Here is a 25,007-nt window from a genome sequence, read left to right as displayed (position 1 = left end):
GGAAAAAAAAAAAAAAAAAAAAAAAAATTGAGCTTATATGGTGTCAGCAGAGATAGAGAAGGGCTTTTATTTGAGAGAAATTTAGTAGACTGGGTGTAGGAAAATCTAGGATCATTATCAAGTTTACAGCTCTGGAGATTAGTTATAATTTTGAGGTGAGAAAAACGGGAATGTAAAGAAAAGAGGTAGAGTGAGGGCTCGTATTGATCAGGAGTCTTATTCTGGGCATTCTGTGTTTGAGATGTCTGTGGAAGTCAGAAACAATCAGGAGGAATCTGGAAATATGAACATGGATTTATAAATTTAAAAGTCATCATCACCTCACAGAGAACAGAGAAAACTGCTGCACAAGGTGTGGCTCAGGAGAGCCAGACAGGCGAATGGACAGGAACAGCTGGCTGTTGGATTTGGTGGGGGGCATGCTTCTTCCCCATTCTTGGCATTTCTCTCCATTTAGAGGAGGCTCCACCAGCACCTCATTCCTAGTCTCTGCCTCCTCATTCACTTTGTTCAGGTCTAGGGCTATACCATCAGGTTCTCCAAAATTCATTCATTACGGTTAAATGAGGTCACAGGGTTGGGGTACTAATCCAATAGGACTGGTGTCTGTATTAAAGGAAGAACTACCAGAGATACCCCACCCCTACCCAGAAAAAAGCCACGTGAGGACACAGGGGGAAAGTGACATCTGCAAGCCAGGAAAACAGGCCCTCACCAGACACCAACCTTGCTGGCACCTTGATATTGGACTTCTAGCCTCTAGAACTGTAAGAAAATAAATTTCTGTGGTTCAAGCCACCCAGTCTGTGGCATTTTCCTATGGCAGCCCCAGCAGACTAAAACACCCATAATGTAAGGAACTTCTGTCACAAGAAACTTTATTACAAAAAAGAGGGGAAAAAGGCTAAAGGAGGAGCTCTAACCTGACTCTCACATCAGGATGACCAGCGCCTTCCACAAAAAGCTTGCCTTCCTCCAGTCTCTAGACGCTGTGCCTGGATTATCTGGAACCTTCGTCAAGGAGCCCTCACGGCCGCCTGCTCCATGCTGGCCAGCGTGGCTGAAGCATGTTGGCTGAATTTTTCGTCCTGCCTCAGCCAGCGCCAACAGAGCTAATGGCCCCACCGCAGAGCTGTCACTGCTTTCTGAGTGGAGTGACCTCGAGACTGAAGGGCTGCTCCCTGGCGTGCATGGCAATGTGGCTGTTAAGCGCCCCCAGGTAGGTGAAGCCCCTTCCACACTCAGCACAAGAAAAAGGCCTCTCCCCGCGGTGACGGTGCAGATGGGTCCCCAGACTTCTCTTCCGGAGGAAGCTCTTGCTGCTCTCGGGACACCCGAAGGGCTTCTCGCCGCTGTGCGTGTGCAGGTGCGCCTTCAAGCTTCCCCGGAGGCAGTAGCTCTTGCCGCACTCGGGGCACCGGAAGGGCTTCTCGCCGCTGTGGACGCGTACGTGCTCCGTGAGCCTGTACCGCTGAGCGAAGCTTCGGCCACACGTCGCACAGGAGAAGGGCTTCTGGCCGCTGTGCTGGAGCAGGTGGCTCTTCAGGTTCCCTCTGAGCCGGAAGCCCCTGTCGCACTCGGGGCACCGGAAGGGCTTCTCCCCGCTGTGGACCCTCGCGTGCTCGGCGAGCTGGGACGGCTGAGCGTAGGCCTTGCCGCACTCGCCGCACGGGAAGGGCCGCTCGCCCGCGTGCTGCCGCCGGTGCAGATTCAGGGAGGCCTTCAAGGAGAAGCTCCGGCTGCACTCGGGGCACCGGATAGGGCTCGGCCCCGCCGTGGAGTCACCGATGCTCGGCGAGATGCGCGCGGCGGTGGAAGCCCCGGCCGCACTGGGCGCAGGAGAAGGGCTTCTCCTCAGTGTGGACCTGGAGGTGCCGCGTGAGCCCCGAGCGCCGCGGGAAGGTCCTCCCGCACCGCTCGCAGGGGAACGCCGTCTGCCTGGCGTGGACGCGGCGGTGGCGCGCGAGCTTTGAGGGCCAGGTGAACCCCCGGCCGCACTGCCCGCAGGAGAAGGGCTTCTCCTGGCTGTGCAGACGCTGGTGCGCCTTCATGGCGTTCCTCCAGCAGAAGCTCCGGCCGCTCTCTGGGCACCGGAAGGGCTTCCTCTCGCTGTGCCGACAGAGATGGGCTCGCAGGCTGCTCTTGAGGCGGAAGCTTCTCTGGCACTCCGGACACCGGAAGGGCTTCTCCCCCGTGTGAACTCGGACGTGTTCGGTGAACTTGCTCCGGTGGGTGAACTTCCGCTCACAGTCGTCACAGGAGAATGGCTTCTCCCCGCGGTGCGCCCGCCGGTGGGCCCTCTGCCGCCCTGCGGACCCTGGAAGGGTGTCCTCCCGCTGTGCACCCGCAGGTGCTCGGCCGGCTCGTCCTGCTGGGTGAACCCCCGGCCACACTCCCGGCAGGAAAACGGCCTCTGCCCTCTGGGCGAACACACATGCTTGTTCAGGGCGGCTTTGGACCGGAAGGCCCTGCCACACTCGGGGCACTGGAAGGGCCACGGGCCCGGGCGAGCCACCTGGTGCAGGGCCAGGCTGCACCTGAGACAGCTGCTCTGCTCGCACGCGCCGCGCCGGAAAGGCTGCTTACACGGGACCGCCCGGAGCCACCTGAGCTCCGCCTTCCCCCTGGACTTGTTTTTGTGCTTCGGGTATTGACAGGACTGGCTCTCGCGGTGGTTCCTTTTGTGCTTCACAAAGGCTCTCTTTATCTGGAAGACCTTCCTACAGACAAAGCAGGAATAAAGTCTCAGACCTGGTGGAATTTCCAGGCTATCTGGGGTTCCCATTGGCTTATGCCGTGGATCGTTCTTGTCCTGATTAGATGCTGTGATGGCGAGGCTTTTATTATTTAGAATCTCTGTTTCTTGGAGACTTGGGTGTTGTAAGGCGGCTCTTTGATCTGATAAAATCTTTCTTTCCTCCTTGGATAAGGGAGCACAGAAGCCCTGCTCTTGGAGACCATTTAAATGGCATTCCTCCTCTTTTGCCCCGAGAGTTCCCTGGTCACCTGGAGAGACAAAAAGGCCCTCCCTCATCAGTGATGGGCCTGAGGGGTCAAGGACTGTCTTCACATCACTGACAACGTGGGAAAGGGACTCCCGTTGTCCCCATGACTTTGTGAATCTGCCTGCCACAGGTGAATTATATTGAAGTTTAACTTGGATGTGCACATCCTTTCATCATTTGTTAACAAAACGCTTAGCGTGAAAAAACTGGCAGGCAAATACATTTTGTGAGCCTATGAGGACCCTCAGAGGCTAAGCAGAACTTGGAAGAAAATAAAAATGAGTTACTCTGAGAATCTGACCATTTCATTATAATATTTCTTTAAATCTGTGAAATAAATAGCACAGTATTTAAGTAGAAAGGCTTCGGGTCATATTCTTGCACCCTTCCACCACACATTTCAGGAAAAGTTTTCTGAAGAAGTGCTAATAGGAAGTACCTTTCTTAGGAATGTCAAATGGCAATTTACTGAATTCACAAAGAACACTGTGGAAATAATTCCCTTTCCCAAGGAACTCCGAATTATAAGAAAGTCACTGCTGTTCCCAAAGTAAAAACCATGATGACAGGGTACAGAGGGAGCTGAGCTGCTACCTTATTCTCACCCACCACACCTGGAGAGGACAATTCCCGACCATTATCTGAGCTGCTATATTCCAGAACATCTTTTTCTCCCTCATGCTGTTGCAGTGGGTCACATAGCTCTCCTTTTTTAAATCTCTTAACCTGGGAGCAAACCTCACCTATCCGGCTTGCCCCAGAGCAGGACTCTTGATTCTGCTCTGAGGTCATCTCAACAACACAGATGTTTCCAACTAGATGATGTCATTTACTAAGTTAGCACCCACAGCTTTTGCCTGGACCATGAGAAGAGCATACTTGCCTGTCTCCTTGAATCCTATTTCTCATCACTTACTGTTTATCCCAGGCAGGGGAGTTACTGTTACTGGGTGAGTACCACCTGGTACAAAGGAAACATTTGTTTTTAGGGACAGCCACCAACGTCGTTCATTCTTTGGTACTCAAAAACCTTTCCAGGCCCTTTCTAAAGGATGAAATTAAACTCCCACCATGGCATTTTTGGTCTCTGATACCAATATGTGCCACCACTGCCACCCCCCCATCTTCCACTATGTCCCACAAATAACATTCAGCTATACTCAGCACCTTCCATTTTCTAAATATAACAGGCTTGTTCCCACCTCTAAGCCTCAGCTCATGTATGACCCCTGTTGAATCTTCTTTGCCTTACCAAATATGCCCATTCTATGCTATTTAAATCCTAATTCCTTTAGAAGTCCTCCTGGGATATTGCTGTCTCTCCTCTGCTTTCTCCTCTATATCCCTATAGTGCTTTATTATCATTGCCACTTACTATTTATAAGTGTATACAGTCTTATTTTATAGTTGACTAATCCAATAGTTCAATATAATTGACTAACCTAACTGCCATGTCAGTAGGTCAGTAAGACAGACAATAAACTCTTAGAGTGGGAAAACACATATATATATATATCTCCCAACCCCTGGCCTAAATAATATGTGACATAGTCCCATGAACATGGTAGGGACAATACTGATTAGATGAGTGAATTAATAGATGGTAGCAGTGAAATGAAGCCCCTGGGAATTCTTTTATCCTCCGATGGAGCTAGTCACACACTCCCTGGGTTTAAATTCCCTCTTTCTCAGGAGAGTCCTTGATACCCAGAGACTTAGTAGATCTCCATTTAGTAAAGCATTAACATACTCTAAAAAATGACACATTCTCTTAAATACTTAAAGTATTAATATATTTAAAATGTTTTCCTTATGATACAAGGAATTAAAAAGTAATCCTTCAAAAGGAATACAAAAATCCCAAGTTCTAAAAATCTGTACAATAAAAAAATATACTGTACAAAATTGGAAGGCTTCCCATTTCTCTGTACACAAATGGACATGATGATGTGATGGGGAAGATGGTTTTTCCTCAGGACTGGACAAATGGATCCTTTACTGTTCTCTTAAAGGCAGTTCCATTTTCTGTTGTTTTTTTTTTAATGAAATATATACAACTTCCTTCTTTATAAAAGTAAGACATATTTGCTACCAACTTGAGTGAAAAAAAATAACATTCTCCATCAAAATAATATTTCTTATTCACTACGTCCTGCTGACTCTGCAGAAAGATTAGCAAACAAGGCTAGGAGAATAAATGAGTCAGGCCCTCAAATCTATCTACTCACCAGAAAGGCTAAGTGTCATTTGTGTTTTCTCTAAGTGTCCTTGGTCTCTGATTAACAGCATTCTTCCTTGTTCCATCCAGGTGATCAAATCTGGCTTTGAAGAAATACAGCCTGCAGAGAGAGTCCACACAGACTCAGTCTGGGTTTCCTGAGTACTTGACTAAAAACAATTTTAGTTTTTAATTTTTAACTTTAACTTTAGTTTCATGGCTGACCTTGATTCCTGGAGACATGAGATCAATGTTAGTTTAAAAAAAAAATGGAAACTCTTGATTACATGAATAACTGTAAATGTTCCCGACAATATTTCACAAAATTAAAGGAAACAGGGAGGTTGGGGATGATGAGGATCCAGGCAGAGAGTATTCAAAAGGGATCATTATGAGAACAATGTGAGTAAAATAAAAAGCAGTCGGGGGCGGGGGGGGGGGGTCAAGGAGGGAACCCAGGTGACTAAACTTTTCTGATTAGACTCTGCACATCTAAGGAACCAATTACTGAGGTGCCCACATTCTTTCTAATATTTTATTTATTTATTTGGTTGTGCCACGTCTTAGTTGCAGAAGGCGGACTCCTTAGTCGCAGCTTGCGGACTCCTTAGTTGTGGCTCGCCAGTTCCTTAGTTGTGGCATTAGAACTCTTAATTGCAGCATGCACGTGGGATCTAGTTCCCTGACCAGGGATCGAACCCGGGCCCCCTGCATTGGAAGGAGGATTCTTTACCATTGTGCCACCAGGGAAGTCCCGCCCACATTCTTTCTTGATCAACGTAATGAAGGAACCAGGAGGCTGTTAAATGACAGTGATTATGAAGAAGTGGAGAGTAATGTGTCTAATGACATCAGCCTGAAGGGAGGAGGGGTTGTTACAAAGTAGTGGAGGGATTTTAAAGATGCATCAGATACCCTGCAGTGGTGTCACCTACGGCTCAGCCCTTGGATCAGTGTTTCTCGAAGTGACCTAGTTACCATCAGCATTAGCAGCACCTGAAGTACTTGTTAAAAATGTAGATGCCTGGGCCTGAGCCGGGACCTGCTAAATCCTAATCTCTGGAGTTAGGATCTGGACATCCTGTAAAGAAAATCATTTGCAAATAATATTGTTTGCTTTTTAAAATTTGGGAAAATCAGACTGGATTCTCCAAGCCCAAGGATTGTGATAACTCAAAACTCAACACTGGATCAGCACAGGGCTGTAGTTTCTCCTACCCTACTGGCCTCAGTTTCCTTAGCTTGACCCTAACCGTTGGGGTATCCTGGGGACAGCTGGGGGTGTCCTGTCCTATTGACAAATTTTCCCTAAATGATCCCAACTGGCCCTGTGGTTTAAATGTCATTTATACAATGACCCCAAATGTGTGAATCCAGTCCTGATTTCACTGGAATTCCAGTCTCGCATACTCAATTATCTACTTTATATTTCCATATAAATGTTTAATAAGCATCTCAAACTTAATGTGGCCAAAACCTGCTCTCTCCCAAGCCTTCCTCATGTCAGTGAATAAAATCACTGCCATCGGGGCTTCCCCGGTGGCGCAGTGGTTGGGAATCAGCATTGCTAATGCCAGGGACATGGGTTCAAGCCCTGGTCCGGGAAGATCCCACATGCTGCGGAGCAACTGAGCCTGTGGGCCACGACTACCGAGCCTGCGCTCTAGAGCCCATGCTCTGCAACAAGAGAAGCCACTGCAATGAGAAGCCTGTGCACCGCAACCAAGAATAGCCCCCACTCGCCGCAACTAGAGAAAGCCTGTGTGCAGCAACAAAGACCCAACACAGCCAAAAACAAATTGAATAAAATAAATTTTAAAAAAACAAAAGGCATTGCTCTTTAAAACAAAACAAAACAAAAAAACACTGCCATCAAGATACTCAAGCCAAAAATCTAGAAGTTGGTTCTTCTTTCACCGGACTCCACTGCAAGCCACTGGCAAAATCTGGGATGCTACCTCCAAAACATATCTGGAGACTGCCTCCTGCTCTCTATCTTCATTACTACATACCTGGTTCAGCTGCCACAAAGATTCACCAGTACTGCCAATGCTCCTGGTTGGTCTTTCTCCTTTATTTCTACGCACTACAACTTATTTTCCACATAGCAACCCAAGTAATCATTAAAAAAATATATATATATCATATTACTTCTCTATTTAAATCCCCCTATGGGAATTCCCTTGTGGCCCAGTGGTTAGGACTCTGTGCTTTCACTGCCGAGGGTGCAGGTTCAATCCCTGGTGAGGGAACTAAAAGCCCACAAGCTGTGTGGTGCAGCAGAAGAAAAAAAATCCCCCTATCATCTTCCCTTTATCTTTAGAATAAAATCCAACCCTGCGCCTCAGCCTAGAGGCCCTTCACAATTCGGCATAGCTGCGCTTTCTGTCCTCTTCTCCCATCACTCTTGTGCTAACCCTCTGTGCATATGCCACAATAGCCTCACTGTGGTTCCCACCATGTACTGAGCTCATTCACTCCAACCTTTGGGCCTTTGCACTAGTTCTTTCTCTGCTTAAAATTTTCTTCCCCATGATTTCACATGGTTGACTCCCTCTTGTCATTCATATCTCAGACAGAATTATAAGCCCCCAAAGAGAGAAAGAATTCTTCAGGTATACTGAGATCACCTATTAAATTGATAAGAGGAGAACTATTCTTTATGACACAAGACTGAGTTAGAGCAAGATGAGTAAGCAGTGAGGTACAATCTCCCCAAATTTCTCTTCCAATCCACTTCCTGAGTACTTCCCTGGAGATATCTAAGTATCCCATCCCCCTGCTCTCTTCTCTCTCCCTTTACCAGGGAAACTTTCATCCCTGTCGTATCCACGTTCTGCAATGTGTTGGGTCCTCAGCTTATTCTAATATAATAACTATGGCCCCTTCATGAGAGACTTAGTTCTTATAAGGATGCATCTCATTCAGGCAACATAAGCAGGCACTAAAGTATCAGTTAAAGAAATAAAACAACACACTTAAAAAAGAGAGAGGCAATTAGATTATTTTGTAATTCTGTGGGAGAAAAGGGGGAGGGTTGGAGTGGGAGATAGAGAATGCAGAGCGTTAACAAGGCTGAGGGGCACAGATATAACCGGATAAAAAGGGACAAAATTCCCAGGCCATTACAGGAAGTTGAAGAGACATTCTGAATGTGGATTGGGCACAGTATCATATTCAACCAGCCAACAGCCAATAAAGGGAAGAAAGCCTACTAGTATCAGGTTGGGTCCCAAAAAGCGATACCTTAGAAACGCATCTTACCCAGGGAATCAAGGCTCTCATAATTGGTCTTCATTTCCTGCTGATACATGTCCTTCTGCCACTTCTCCAGGATTTCCCACTCTCGCTCCAGAAAGTACAAGGCCACATCATCAAATGCCACGGGAAACTGAAATCATAAACAGTACATACATATATTTTCATTTCAAGGCTACTGTGTTTTTCAACATCCGTGTCTTTAAGAGACAGGAAGGAACGGTATTAAAGTAGTTATCTCTGGATGGTGCCACGAACATAATAAAGGGCTCAAAGAGGTCTGTTGGAACTAAGTAAAGTGAATGGATGAATAGCAGGCCTTTGAGCACATGTCCCGTCTCAAGGAGGATACTTCACACAGCAGCAAACAATTACTGCAGTGTAAGATTGGGCCAGTGTCGCCAGATATGTCAATGCGGTACGCGGGCCTCTCACTGTTGCGGCCTCTCCCGTTGAGGAGCACAGGCTCCGGACGCGCAGGCTCAGCGGCCGTGGCTCACGGGCCCAGCCGCTCCGCGGCATGTGGGATCTTCCCGGACCGGGACACGAACCCGCATCCTCTGCATCGGCAGGCGGACTCCCAACCACTGCGCCACCAGAGAAGCCCCAGATATGTCAATTTTTAAAGTAACTTTTAAATTTTGAAACGATTATAGATTCAAAGGTAGTACAGACGGGTTCCCTGTACCCTTCAGTTTACCCCAATGGTCACACGGTACATCATTATAGTACACTGTCAAAACCATGAAACTGACATTGGTAGTGTGTGTATAATTCTACGTGATTTCATCACATGTGCTGACTCATATAACCACCCTGCAATCATGAACAAAACTATTCCATGACCAGAGATCTCCTTTGGGCTACCCCTTCCTAATCACACCCACTAATCTATTATCCGTCTCTGTAACTTTGTCATTTCAAGACTGTTACAAAAATGAAGTCAGAGAATTCACTGGCAGTCCAGTGGTTAGGACTCCATGCATCCACTGCAGGGGGCACAGGTTCGATTCCTGGTCAGGGCACTGGGATACTGCATGCCATGTAACGTGGCCAAAAAAAAAAAGTCATAGTATGCAACTTTTTGAAATTGACATTTTTCAGCCATCATAATGCTCTTGAGATCCATCCAAGCTGTGTTTATTGCTTATCAATATTTCATTTCTTTCTATTGCTGAGCAGTAGTCAATGGTATGGGTATACCACAGTTTGCTTAACCACTTACCTATTGAGGGACAATGTAGTTGTTTCTAGTTTGGGGCTATTACCAAAAATCTGCTATAAATAATCATGTACAAGTTTTTGGTGGGGATACATTTCATTTTTCTGGGATAAATGCCGAGGTCTACAACTACAGGGCCATATGGGAAGTATATGTTGTTTTCTAAGAAACCATTTTCCAGAGTGGCTGAACCCTTTAACATTCCTACCAGCAATGCATGAGAGATCATTTCTCAGCATCCTCACCAGCATTTGGTAATGTTGCTTTTTTTTTTTTTTTGCTCGCACCGTGCAGCATGTGGGGTCTTAGTTCCCTGACCAGGGATCGAACCCGCACCCCCTGCCTTGGAAGGGTGGAGTCTTAGCCACTGGACTGCCAGGGAATTCCCAATGTTGCTATTTTTTATTTTCATCATTCTAATAGCTGTGCAGTGATCTCATTGGGATCCGAGTTTGCACTTCTCTAATGAATAATGATGATGAGCATCTTTTCATGTGCTTATTTCTCATCCACATATCCTCTTTGGTGAACTGTCTCTTCATGTCTTTTGCCCATTTTCTAATTGGACTGTTTTTTTTGTTGTTTTTGAATTTTGAGAGTTCTTTATATATTCTAGATATAAGTCCTTTGTCAGATATGCGGTTTGCAAATATGCCCTCCTCCATCCGTAGCTTGTCTTTTCACCCTCTTAACAGAATTTTTCCCAGAGCAAAAGTTTTTAATTTTGATGACATCCAACTCATAATTTTTTTCTTTTATAGATTGTGCTTTTTGTGCCACATCTATGAACTTTTCACCAAGCCCTAGGTCCCAAAGGTTTTCTCCAATGTCATCTTAGAGCTTAACATTTTACATTTGGATGTGACAGTCCATATATATATATATATTTATTTATTTGTTTATTTTGGTTGCACTGCATCTTAGTTGTGGCAAACAGCCTCCTTTAGATGTGGCTCAAAGTCTCCTTCATTGCGGCTTGAGGGCTCCTTAGTTGCGGCACGTGGGCTCCTTCATTGTGGCATGCAAACTCTTAGTTGCGGCATGCATGTGGGATCTAGTTCCCTGACCAGGGATCGAACCCGGGCCCCCCTGCATTGGGAGTGTGGAGTCTTAACCACTGCCACCAGGGAAGTCCCTGGATGTGACAGTTTTATGTGAACTCTCCTGATTTTTACATTTTGGCAACTAAAATTCACAATTTTAACAAGGAATAGTTAAAAACAAACAAACACCCAAAACACACAGGTTCGAGCCACAATTTGTTCATGGACGTTTAATCTACAACCTCTGGTATGGACTGACTAACCAGGACCACTCTTCCTGGAGGTTCGAAAGACAGATGCACTGTGACAATAGGGAAGGAAGAGAAGATATATAATTTAGCTTGTGAAGATTCCATTTCACTCCTTTCAAATTCTGTACTACAAATGTAGATGAGAGCCTACCAAGGCAAGTGCTGGGCAACTCACAAGACAGCTCGGGCTCTTCTCAAGGATATGAAAAATGTTGGTCCCAAATGCTACAAAGTAAACTCTCCCAATAAAGGAATCTAGGAAACTCCACAACCAGGGCCACTTGACACTTTCTGAAGAGAAAAGTTGCAGAGATAAAATTCCATCATCAAAACTATTACAGGCACCCAAAGCTGAAGTATCAGCTAGTATAACAAACAAGTTAAAACTTGGTGTTGCATTTAAGGTGGGACTTTCAAAGAAATTCCTCTACTGTTTACTTGCAACTCACCCACGTGCTTTCCACCTACAAAAGACTTTTCTGTGAGCATTCTCACAATTAGCACTGAACTGCTCCAGTGAAAAGGAAAATCAACCAGAAAAATGCTGATTTCTCCCTGCCTACCCCCAATAACACAACAGCCAAGAAGCTGACATCACTTGAGCTTTTTCTGTGGACTCAAACTTATAGTCAAAGAAGAACTATTACAAACCACCAAGTTTCACAGAACATAGAGAGATATTCCAGGACGTTGAAGAGAGGCGGCCTGAAGAAATCTGAACAGAATTGGTACCTGCCAAGGAATGCTGGGAGAGAGGGGTGAGAAGCAGAAGGAAAGAAAATGCATTACATTAGTGAGATTATTAGATAGGAAATCTCAGTGGAGATACAAGGAGAACTTGCATACTTAGAACTTAATTGAATGTAGAGTTTCCTGGATTAGGCTTGGGATATGTCTTTCAAACTCTAAAACCAGTGTTCAAATTTTCCATTAAATCACTAGAGTATTCGTGGTAAATCTGAATTAGGATAACCACCCAAACTGGTTAAGTTTTCCGTCTTTTCCTAGAGGGAGCAGTCTCCAGTCTTCTTCCAACTTTTCCTCACTTGCTGATGAAGATGTGCTTCTCTGAAACTCCATGTCAGCAGAGCTCGGAACGTGAGCCCAAGAAAAACCGGGACGTTCAGAGACCCCCGCACAGGACGGGAACAGCAGGGGAACTGAACGGACCACAAGCGTGACCCTGGGTTTCCCCACGGACCCCTTTCTCCCAGATCAACCTCACAACAACTCGAGCACCTAGACCGCGCCTTCTCCGGCCCGGGGTCGGAGCGCAGTCCTGCTTACAGACAATCCCCGGCCGGGGCTCCCACCGCCTCACTCTCTGAACCGGGAGCCCACTCCAGATCGCGACGGGGCCCGCATCGTCCACGGCCCCTCTTACCGGAGCCGGCTCGGCCATATCCCCTCGCGGTCCCGCCCGACCCAGGCCCCCCAGCCACCCGGGAATCCAGGCGACGCCGCAGCACCTCCCCTACGGCAGTCCCGCGCTCCGCCCAGACCAGCCGGCCCGGCCCGGGCGCGGTGCACGCTGGGACAGGCGGCCGCTCCGCCCCCACAGCGGTCCCTGCGGCTAGGAGGCGCGAACGCCGGCCGCGGGAGCTGCCTGCGCTGTGCCGGCTGCAGGAGTGGACCTCGAGCACATTTTCAAGTGCCTAGTTCTCACCCACAGACCCTCTTCGGTGAAATATCTCTTCACGTCAAATAGTCTTATTTTAACTTTGTTCTGATTTACCTTTCTTTAATTACTATTGACGCTATAGACTTTTTTAAATTGAAAATTTTATTGAAATAATTGTAGTTTTATATGCAGTTATAAGAAATAATGCAGAGAGGTCCCATGTTTCACTTCTATTAATTTGTGTGTGTGGGTATTTAGTTCCATGAGGCTTTAGGCTTTTCTATGCATTAATTTGTTTTTCCTCCTTTGTAACGCTTTCTTCATTCCCTATTTGATCCTAGAAAATGATCTTACATATTTATATAAATTCCATATCACATCACGGTCACATCATATAATCCAGTGATGTTTCTCATACATTTCTTATTCAGTAGCTCGACTTATAAGATTTTTCAAATGTATATTTTCAAATTCACTTATTTTTGTCTTTGATGCAATCTGACACTTAAGTATTTAGTATTTCTCTGTATATACACTGAGTAGTAAATACAAATTTATTTTCTTTGATAAACCATTTAACTATGTAAAACTATCCAGTTTATGGTGTTAGATATGGATCTAAAGTAGTTCTTATTATTCTAATATCCATCTGTACTACTTGGACAGCCTTTGCTCTATCACAGTGAAATTTGCTTTATTCCCTTAACTAGTAGTGTTCCTGAGACTTCAAAGCCACTGAAACCCCTTCTCTTTATGTGTGTCTGGAGGGCTCACAAACTTCCTTAGTGACTCTTGTAGTGTCTCCACTGTTGTCCCTCTGCTGCTGCCAATGAGCATGTCACTGTTGTTGTGGTAGCCAGTGATGATTTCTCCTAAAGCTGCTGCTGGGGCCTCAAAGTTGGGGGTATGGATTTTCCTCAAATGATTACAGTTTTCAGGCTAATTAAGTTTCTGAGCTTACAATGTCTTTTACTGGGACATTCAAATGATATTCCCAGGAGACCAGAAAGGTGAGCACCTGAAGGACACCCCTACCTATTACACACTCGGTGTGTAAATGGCTGCCCAGTCTCTGGATGTCTCTTACACAGAAGGAAAGAAATCACAAATAGGCACGAATACAGCTATTTTTGTAAAATTCTGCTTAGCTTCCTAAACCATCTGTACAGGTCAGCCCTTCTGTTCTCCATGAATGAGGAAGGTGTTTCCCTACACGACCTCACAACTATCCTGTCCCAAGTTTTAGGCCACCCCAAACCAACTTTGCACATCTCCATTTTCCCCAGAGTTCTTTCTGGCTGACTTCAGGGAGTCCTATTACACAAGGAAGCCACCTATGGTGGAAGGAGCTTGAGTTTAATGTGAGAAAGACCTGGCTTTGGATATAGGCTATACCGTCCGCCATCTTTGTGACACCAAGCAAGTCACTTGACACTTGGAACCTTAGTTTCCAAATCTGAAGGGTCGCTGTAATAATTAAGTGGGAAGCAACTTAAATGTTCATTGACAGAGGAATGTATAAAGAAAATGTGGTACATACATAAAATTGAATATTACTCAGCCATAAAAAAGAATGAAATAATGCCGTTTGCAGCAACATGGATGGACCTCAAGATTACCATACTATGTAAAGTAAGTCAGAGAAAGACAAATATCATATGATATCACTCATATGTGGAATCTAATTTTAAAAATGATATAAATGAACTTATTTACAAAACAGAAACAGACTCACAGATTTCAAAAACAAACTTATGGTTACCAAAGGGGAAACGTTGGTGGGGGAGGGGTGGATAGGAATAAATTATGAGTTTGGGATTAACATACACACACTACTATATATAAAATAGGTAACCAACAAGGAAGTACTGTATAGCACAGGGAATTTTACTCAATATTCTGTAATAACTTATATGGGAAAAGAATCTGAAAAAGAATGAATATATGTATATGTATAACTGAATCACTTTGCTGTACACTTGAAACTAACACAACATTGTAAATCAACTATACTTCAATAAAATAAAAAATAAAATATATGTAAGCAAAAAATAAAAACTAAGTGAGAGAACATAGATAAAGCAGTTTTATCACAGTACCTGGCATTCATTCCTCCTGGCCTCGCCCCTCTCCCACCTCCCTCGGCCTCAGATTGTCTGGTATGCAGAGAGGCACATCCTTCACCCTACCTGGAAGTCTCCTTGGCTTTCTTCTCTCGAGTCTTATTTTCTCTCCTAGCCTGAATCTCCCAGTCCTGTGTTATTTCCCTGCTAAGAATTCAGCATAAAATCCAGCATATTAGGCAAAAATCAGATATAGTCAAAATTACCCCAAACATCTTCCAATTTGCTCCTAATTGTTGTACACATGGTTTCATACAACTCTGTACAGCAGTTCTTTTTTTTTTTTTTTTTGGCGGTACGCGGGCCTCTCACTGTTGTGGCCTCTCCCGTTGTGGAGCACAGGCTCCGGACGCGCAGGCTCAGCGGCCATGGCTCATGGGCCCAGCAGCTCCATAGCATGGGGGATCCTCCCGGACCGGGTCGCGAACCCGTGTTCGCTGCATTGGCAGGCGGACTCTCAACCACTGCGCCACCAGGGAAGCCCATGTACAGCAGTTCTTACACACACAAATGTTTCAGAACCAGTAACTTAGACCAGAGGCAGGAAGGAAATGAAAGTCCAGTTATAGATGTCTGCACATTCAAACCATCCTGCCTCTGAGATAATCATCGAATCTCTGGAGGTGGAGAAGCAACGAGTGGGGAAATGGAAAGTGTTGCTGCGTGACTGTTGGGACTCCTCTAGTCCTCTTTAATATTAAACCTCTATAAGCTTTCCACAGTCAGTAGACTTGAGTGCCATCATTCCACTAAGCACATACTGGAGGCACACAAGATGTGAAGTATCTGCCACATGGGGGCGCTATGAGAACTAAAAGCTACAATGTGCTTATTCCAGCAGCGCTTGGTGTATAGTAAGCGCTCAACATAAGTCAGCTGTTGTTATTACCTTCTTTAAAAGGAGCAGATAAAAGATCTAAAAATCCCAGAACCAGATGGAAAACTCCCTTTCTCATTTCACTGAGAAGCATCATATACACTTAAATGAAAATATATGAACCAGTTCTTTTAAAATATCTGGTTAGAGAAACCCAAGATTCTGAAAAATTACACACACACACACACACACACACACACACACGGAGGAAGAACGTTACCTATAATATTCTGTTTTATTTTTTCTTTTCTGGGGCTAAGCCAGGATCTGTTTAAATTACTGGGATTCACTGTTCACTGTTCTTTTTCTGGTATGGTGCTGGAAATGAGGAGGAAGGTGCCTGTCAACCCCCAAAGAGAAACCATATCCTAACCTGCAGCTTAGATTGTAAAGTTGCATTTGTCAAGTTTGAACTCTGATTTGAATCACTATTTACAAGCAAACGCTAATGTTTCCTCCTCAATAAGCAGGAGAAAAATTCTTGTTTTTTAAGCAGGAATGAATGGGGGAGGCTGTATTGAATCTAGGAATCCTGGGAGAATGTGGCAGTCTGGTCCCCAGCTGCATATTAACAGATGCCTGGCATAGAATTTTGTTTAGGAATCATATTAGCCACTCCCACCTGCCGTATGGGGCAAAATGCATCACCTAACAGATTACCCTTTCCCGTCTTTTTTTTTTTTAATTTACTTATTTTATTTTAGGCTGCATTGGGTCTTCGTTGCTGCACGCGGGCTTTTTTCTGGTTGCAGCGAGCAGGGGCTACTGTTCTTTGAGGTGCGCAGGCTTCTCATTGCATTGGCTTCTCTTGTTGCAGAGCGTGGGCTCTAGGGGTGCAGGCTCCAGTAGTTGTAGCACGCGGGCTCAGTAGTTGTGGTTCACAGGCTCTAGAGCGCAGGCTCAGTAGTTGTGGCACACGGGCTTAGTTGCTCCATGGCATGTGGGATCTTCCCGGACCAGGGCTCGAACCCATGTGCCCTGCATTGGCAGGCGGATTTTTAACCACTGTGCCACCAGGGAAGTCCACCCTTTCCATTCTAAAGATCTGGCCTTCCTAGTCTTACATTGAGGAAACATTTCCATGAGCTGTAGTGAACTGAGGAAAAAATATATGTTCGAGGCTCTCTACCCCCGTAAGAGCTGGAGAAAGTGTAACAATGACACAGATGGGGAGTTCCTGAAATAAATCCCCAGGAGGCATCTATAAATTTATAAAATGTGGATTCAGGGGAACTAGCCATGGGGAAGGCTTGGGACCCTGTTGCTTACTCATTGTCTTGTCAAAATTAAATGTTCTGTGGTTGCAGTTATACTGTGTTTTGGTGATGGTGACCATTTCTATCTCTTCGGGAATGAAACCTGGAGAAATCAGTGTCATAGTCTCACTTTGGAAATGATAGAGCGAGCTCCCCTGGGACTTGCAGCACCCCAGACATACGTCAAGAGTTTCCTCTGATGCATCTCAAGGTAGTCTCTGCAGTGTCCATGCTGAGGAATCCCACAAGTGTGCCAAGTTAGTGAGTGCTTTGTGCTGTGAAAGTGTCAACCTGCTGTATAGCACAGGGAATGCTACTTCACTTCGCTGTACAGTAGAAACTAACACAGCATTGTAAAACAACTATACCCCAATTTAAAAAAAAGAGAGAGATCAATGTAGATGTCCTTCTTCATAGGGACAGGAATTTGTTTTGTTCCCTGCTGTATTGCCAGGGTACAAAATCTGATACAGAGTAGATAAACACATCTTTGTTGTATGAAAGAATATTAAAATCAAAATATGTTGCCACTTTAAGCAAGACTAGAAAGAATAAGTAAAACTCTTCTCTTTAAATGACTTGGGATCTGGATCACTTTCCATAATGAGTTTTACCAAAAGCTTTAATCTGAGAGCATTGCAATTGTCTGAAAATTTGCTTGAGAACAATATAAGAAGGAAAGTTTTTTGAGTGTCAGAAAACTCTGTATATCCCACACAAACAAAAATATAATTTTTTATCATAAAAAAGAAGGTCTCGGGCTTCCCTGGTGGCGCAGTGGTTGAGAGTCCGCCTGCCGATGCAGGGGACACGGGTTCGTGCCCCGGTCTGGGAAGATCCCACATGCCGTGGAGCGGCTGGGCCCGTGAGTCATGGCCGCTGAGCCTGCGCGTCCCGAGCCTGTGCTCCGTGATGGGAGAGGCCACAACAGTGAGAGGCCCGTGTACCGCAAAAAAAAAAGAAGGCCTCTGTAAAGAAATGCAAAAGTATAAAGAAAATAAAGTCATACCACCTACGTAAAAAAAAAAAAAAAAAAGAAAGTGTCAATGAACCAGAAGTCCCCCAGAAATGATAGCAAAATGCACTGAAAGCGAGGTTGAAGTTTTGAGTTATTATTATTTTTTTTAATATTTATTTAGGCTGCTCCAGGTCTTAGTTGCAGCATTTGGACTCTCAGTTGTGGCATGCATGTGGGATCTAGTTCCCTGACCAGGGATTGAACCCTGGACCCCTGTACTGGGAGCGCAGAGTCTTACCCACTGGACCACCAGGGAAGTCTCTGAGTTATTGTTTCTTTCATGAAGACTTCTTCCAAAAATGTGAGGGATTAAAAAGAAAGAAAGAAAGAAAAAACTCAAGAGGGGGGAGGGCCTTCCTAAGCAAGGTACCAACCCCCAAAATCATAAAAGACTGAAAATGTCAATTACATAAAACTAAAAAATTTCTGTTTTGCAAGATGCCAAATGGCAGATGTCAAACTAGGGAAAGTATATATAACACATAAAAAATTGCTGGTTTATATAAAGAGTTTGTGCAACTCAACAAGAAAACATCAACAACTCAACAGAAAAAATATTTTAAATGTGAACAGTTCACAGAAAAGGAAATTCCCAAGGCTTTTAAGCTTAAGATGTTCAACTTTACTCATAATAAGAGAAATACAAAGTTAAATTAAATGAGATTCCACTTTTTACTTAGGTTGGCAAAGATCAAAAAAGTTCATAATACATTGGGCTACAAATATGGAAGAAAAAGGCACTCTCATACATCTTGGTGAGAATTTGTGAACATGACCTCTATGAAGGACAATTTATTGATAGATGTCAACATTTTATCTTATTTTCTAATTATTTTTGGCTGCACCGCACAGCATTTGGGCTCTTAGTTCCCCAACCAGGGATCGAACCAGCACCCCTTGCATTGGAAGTGCAGAGTCTTAACCACTGGACCACAGGGAAGTCCCTACTTCAACATTTTAAATGTACACACCTTTTAATCCAGCAATTCCACTTCGAGGAATTTTTCCAACAGATGGTTTTGTACCTATGCACAGAGAATTATGTTCCAGGATATCTGTTACTATATTGCTTATAAAAGCAATATTATCTACTTAGACTAGAAATAATCTAAGTGTGCCTCAATAGGGGATTGGTGTCAAGTAAGGAACTGCACAGGGTTTTACCCTATTTGCAAGTTCCCAAGTTAGCCTGCCATAGTTTCCATGGATGCTGGACAAGACAGGAGATTCCTGGGTCAGAGACAAAGGACTCTGTTACTCACAGAGCAGGGGGCAGTGTGAGCTTCATGTTCCGGTCAATTCACTCCTGGGGGTGACACAATATGGCCCAGGTGGCTAAGGCACACACAATGGACCTGTGCCAAGGAACAGCGAGCCTAGGAGCCCCCCGCTGGGGCTGCCAGATTTAACAAGTAGAAACACAGATGTCCAGTTAAATTTGAGTTTCAAATAAACAAAAAATAATTTTTTAAAATTTATTTTTGGCTGTGTTGGGTCTTCGTTGCTGCATGCGGGCTTTCTCTAGTTGCAGCGAGCAGGGGCTACTCTTCATAGCAGTGCATGGGCTTCTCATTGCAGGGGCTTCGCTTGTTGCAGAGCACAGTCTCTAGGCACGCGGGCTCAGTAGTTGTGGCTCATGGGCTCTAGAGCTCCGGCTTTGTAGTGGTGGCACATGGGTTTAGTTGCTCCGTAGCATGCGGGATCTTCCCGGACCAGGGCTCGAACCAGTGTCCCCTGCATTGGCAGGTGGATTCTTAACCACTGCGCCACCAGGGAAGTCCCCCCAAATAATTTTTAATATAAATGTTTCACAGGGCACAGTGACACTAAAAATTACGTGTGGTTTATTTGAAATTCAAATTTAATTGGGCATCTTATATTTAATCTAGCAATCCTATGTTAATCTTGTAAGGGGGATGTTAGTCGACTTGTCCAACCTCTGACCTGGAGGAAGACAATATCTTTACTATCTTTGTCAAGAAAAAAATCTGCCTTCTCCCCCAGGGGGAGACATGGTCTCTGTCCTCCCAGGTTGTTTGCATACACATTCCCTTGAAATGAAACAGTTTTATCCAGTCCAGGATAAAAACTGTTACAAGACATGTAGAAACACCATGGAGAATTGCCCACCAAAAATTCACATAAACTATGGAGTAAAAAACATGTATGTCATATGGTTGACGTAGGGATTAAACCTGATGGTTGTGTAAACAAATAATAATCACTAGTTCATTTTCAGTTTCCTTACCTAATTGCTGTTTTAAATTTTTTGCAAGCTTCTTTTATGATTTCATTTAGCTTGCCAACCTAACTTTCTGCATCTGCGCTCTGCTCCCCACTTTACCACATTTTAAGATCCAACAGCACTGCCCCTCATGTACTTTTCTGAATATCCCATGCTGAGCACACCTCTGGGACTTTGCATGGCTCTTCACTCTGATTGGAATGACCATCTCCCATTCCCGGGACAGCTGATAACTTCTATTTTCCTTCAAGACTCAGCTATCATGCCAACTACTCCAGGAAACCTTCCCTGAAACTCCCAGAACACAGAAAAAGTTTCTTTCCTATATGCTACTTACTATAGCTGCTTTTATTTCATGTTTATATCTGTTGTAGGTTGGACTATATCCCCCCCCCCAACAAAAGACATGTTGAAGTCCTAACCCCTGGTATCTGTGAACGTGACCTTATTTGGAAATAGGTTCTTTGCGGATGTGATTAAGATGTTAGTTAAGATGAGGTCGTATGGGGGCTTCCTGGGCTTCCCTGGTGGAGCAGTGGTTGAGAGTCCACCTGCCGATGCAGGGGACGCGGGTTCGTGCCCTGGTCAGGGAAGATCCCACATGCCGTGGAGCAGCTGGGCCCGTGAGCCATGGCCCCTGAGCCTGCGCGTCCGGAGCCTGTGCTCTGCAACGGGAGGGGCCACAACAGTGAGAGGCCCGCATACCGCAAAAAACCCAAAAAACAAACAAACAAAAAGATGAGGTCGTATGGGAGTAGGGTGGGCCCTTAATCCAATATGACTGGTGTCCGTATAAGAAGAGAAGAGAAGCAGAAACACAGAGGCACAGGGAGGACACTATAAGTTGATGGGAGCAGAGATTGGAGTGATAGTGATGCCTCTGCAAGTCAGGGAACACAAGGATGGCCAGCAAATCCCAGAAGCTAGGTAGAAGCAAGGAACGACTCTCCCTAGAGCCTCAGAGGGAACATGGCCCTGCCAACACCTTGATTTCAGAATTATAGCCTCCAGAACTGTGGGAAACTAAATCTCTGTTGTTTTAAGCCACCCAGCTTGTAGTACTTTGTTATGGCAGTCCTAGGAAATGAATACGTCACATAATTACACAATATGCATTGAGTTGAAATTATTTACTTTCTTGCCACCTCCCACTGCTAAGTAAAGCTACAGCCCCACGAGGAAAGTTTACCTTATTCCACTCTTTATCCCCTGTACAATATCTGGCACATGGAGGCACTCATAAATGATTGTAAAACGTGAAAGAAACGTTATAGTGTCAATGATCATTGTTGACTTTTCCAAAACCCAAAAGTTCTTAATCAGTTTACACTTGGCAGTGAAAAGACAATTTTGCATATCATTGAATGTTTCAAATTGTAATGTCTTCTCAGTGAAAAATCTATAACCATCCTCAGCCATCTCTGATTGGTGGGCTCTCTCTTCTTACCTCATTCAGGTAAAAATTTCACATTAATATTTGGTTTACAGGCAATATGGGGAGTTCCCTGGTGGTCCAGTGGCTAAGACTCCACGCTCCCAATACAGGGGGCCTGGGTTCGATCCCTGGTCAGGGAACTAGATCCCACAGGCCGCAACTAAGACCCTGCACAGTCAAATAAACAAATAAGTAAATATTAAAAAAAATTACGTGGGGAAGTAGTGCAGTAGAGTAGTCAAGAACTTGGGCTGTGGATAAACAAAAAGGCCCTACTGTATAGTACAGGGAATGGTATTCACTATACTTTTATAAACCATAATGGAAAAGAATATGAAAAAGAATATATAGATGTACAGCTGAGTTACTTTGCTGTACAGCAGACATTAAACACAACATTGTAAATCAACTATATTTCAATAAAATTAAAAGAAAAAAACAACTTGGACTGGGAAGTCAAAGGAACTTGTATTTGAATCCCTACTTGTCCACTTCTTAGTCCTGTGACCTTGGGCAAATTATTTGACTTTTAAGGCATGTTATCTCTATTATAGAATAGTTGAGAAGATTAAATCATATAATACATGTAAAGAGCATAGCATGGCCCCTGACATTTGGTACTCAATAAATGTTAGTTGTTATTGCTATAAAGAGATCATGAAAGGGAAAGATGTTAATATAATTTTTCCCACAACTAGAAGAAAATGTAAAACTATTTTTGTAGTTTTGGAGTAACATGGCAAAACACAAATTTAGAAGGCATAAAGGGAAGCACACTGACAGATTTGACTACATAAAAATAAACTTGGGGAATTTCCTGGTGGTCCAGTGGTTAGGACTCCATGCTGTCACTGCCGAGGGGCCAGGTTCAACCCCTGGTCAGGGAATTAAGATCCCACAAGCTGCGTGGCGTGGCCAAAAAATAAAAAATAAAATAAAAAATTTAAAATAATAAATAAATAAAAGCTAAACTTTGGAACATTAAAAGATACAACAACAGCAACAAAAACAAAAGTGAGAGTTATGTATTGCTGGTGGGAATGTAAATTGGCATAACTTCTCTGGATAGCCACATATCTCAAGAGTCTAAAATAATCATGCCCTTGCCCAGTAATCTCTCACTCCTGGCAACTGCATCTAAGAAAACAATCAAAAAAGCTTATAAAAATTATGGAGAAGCAGAATCATCTTAAATTTATGTTGTAGTAAAAATTAGAACCTACATGTATAAATAAATTATTAAACACATGTACAGTGAAGTAATATGTAAACATTTCATTTATGTTTTAGAAGAATATTTAATGCTAGGGAAGATATTCAAGTGTATTAAGTAATAAAGGCAGCTTGCAAAACAGTACTTACGGTTCCAACTATGTTAAATACACAAACAAATATACATAGAAGAAAGAGGCCTGGGAGGATAGACACCGAAATGCTGAGTGATTATCTCTGAATAGTGCAGTTATAGGTGGCTTTTGTCTTCTTTATAATCGCTGTATACTTCAAATATTCTGCAAAGCACAGAAAAAGAATAATAAACGTGAATGGAGAAAGACAAAAAGAAAAAGTAAAGGCGTCAGCCTCAGAATTCTGGTGGCCACTGGTAGTAAAAATAGAAAATATTTTCAACCTATCTACATCATATAAATATAAAAATATTTAAATAAAAAATAACATCCATACTTCCAATCGAGATGGATAATAGACTTGGAAATTTCCATCTACAGTCACAGTAATCTGGTCACTGCACAACTGCCAGGCCTTTCACATGTGCCCAGATGAGAACTACATGCACATGTACTGGGGGTGCACTATTTTCTATTTGGCTTCAAGTTCAGTGTTTGGCCAAATTCTGCTGTTCAGCTGTGGTGTTCAGCCTTGGCCACTGCAAAGTGGAATAGTTGAAGGCTTACTCAATGCCATTTCTGGCATCCTTAAACTTGTACATGAGTAAGACTGTGCTGTTGGGTAGATTTCCATCATATCCCATCAGTGCATCAATCTTCAGTAACATAAACATGGCATGTCATGGACCTAGAGACTGTCCTACAGAGTGAAGTAAGTCAGAAGGAGAAAAACAAATATTGTATACTATCGCTTATATGTGGAATCTAGAAAAATGGTACAGATGAACTTATTTGCAAAGCAGAAATAGAGTCACAGATGTAGAGAAAAAACTTACAGTTACCAAGGGGGGAAGGGGGGGATGGGACCAACTGAGAGATTGGGTTTGACATATATACACTACTATGTATAAAATAGATAACTAATGAGAACCTACTGTATAACACAGGGAACTCTACTCATTGCTCTGTGGTGACCTAAATGGGAAGGAAACCTAAAAAAAGTGGATATATGTATAGGTATAACTGATTCATTTTGCTGTACAGCACAAACTAATACAACATTGTAAAGCAACTATACTAAAATAAAACGTAATTTAAAAAGAACATGGCAAAAAAAAAAAAAAAGAACATGGCATATCAGTCATTGTTAGTATATGAATATTTGCTCTCAAATTTAAATATTTGAAATTCTAGATGTAACTAGAAGTGCAAAATCCAATGATGTGCTTTATATGTTGAAATGCTAACAATTGAGGTATATATGAATGTATTTTTAATATTGCAAAAGTAAAATGCTACAATAATTATTGCGGATTATGAAAGGTGCTGATTTTATGTAATAAATGAGAAGTTTCAGGTAGTCAAATATTAAGAGTTAATATGAATATTGAGAGAATGTCATCCAGATAACTTAAAAAAATATATATCCTTTTTGAAAAAAAAAAAAAGAATAAAAAAAGGGCTTCCCTGGTGGCGCAGTGGTTGAGAGTCCGCCTGCCGATGCAGGGGGCGCGGGTTCGTGCCCTGGTGTGGGAGGATCCCGCATGCGGCGGGGCGGCTGGGCCCGTGAGCCATGGCCGCTGGGCCTGCGCGTCCGGAGCCTGTGCTCCGCAACGGGAGAGACCACGGCGGTGAGAGGCCCGCGTACTGAAAAAAAAAAAAAAAAAAAAAAAGAATAAAAAAATATATATCCTTTTTGAACCTACAGATGTTCATAGAAATATAAATATGACCACAGGGCAAAACTAACAAAGATTAGATTGTATCACAATTCTAATTACTGTAGAATTATTTGGTGCAATTGCATTCATAACACTAAGTAATCTTTAGAAACTAATGTTTAATTAAATTCCATTTGGTCTGTTAATCCTAAAAAAGAAAAAGCCCTATTTGGTAATTTTTCACATATTAGGAGGGTAAAATTAAATGCAGAATGTCAACATGGCTATCTCAAAATTTCACAAGGACAAAAAAAGTCATGTACAAGACATATATGATTAATCATCTTTGATTGAGACATGATTAAAAATATAGAGAGAGCCTGGAAAAAAAGGAGAAAGGAGATAAAATGAGACACCCAAAATACATT

The 25,007-nt window shown here is 43.5% G+C and overlaps 1 protein-coding gene across 1 annotated transcript; it reads right to left on the bottom strand.

Annotated features, from left to right (window-relative positions):
• Nucleotides 1-853: 853 nt before the first annotated feature.
• On the bottom strand, nt 854-14,023 carry ZNF425 (zinc finger protein 425). Its single transcript, XM_027102751.1, is given in 8 exon segments — nt 854-1,756; nt 1,758-2,299; nt 2,302-3,006; nt 3,922-3,966; nt 5,234-5,344; nt 8,488-8,614; nt 12,440-12,570; nt 14,014-14,023. Coding segments are annotated over 8 exon segments (2,292 nt in total). The 3' UTR covers nt 854-1,135.
• Nucleotides 14,024-25,007: the final 10,984 nt, after the last annotated feature.

This window comes from Aethalodelphis obliquidens, unplaced genomic scaffold (genome assembly GCF_003676395.1).
Source record: "Aethalodelphis obliquidens isolate GAN/ISIS:26980383/991018 unplaced genomic scaffold, ASM367639v1 scaffold5, whole genome shotgun sequence".
NCBI classification, from domain to species: domain Eukaryota; kingdom Metazoa; phylum Chordata; class Mammalia; order Artiodactyla; family Delphinidae; genus Aethalodelphis; species Aethalodelphis obliquidens.
This window is presented reverse-complemented; position numbering and strand designations above follow the sequence as displayed.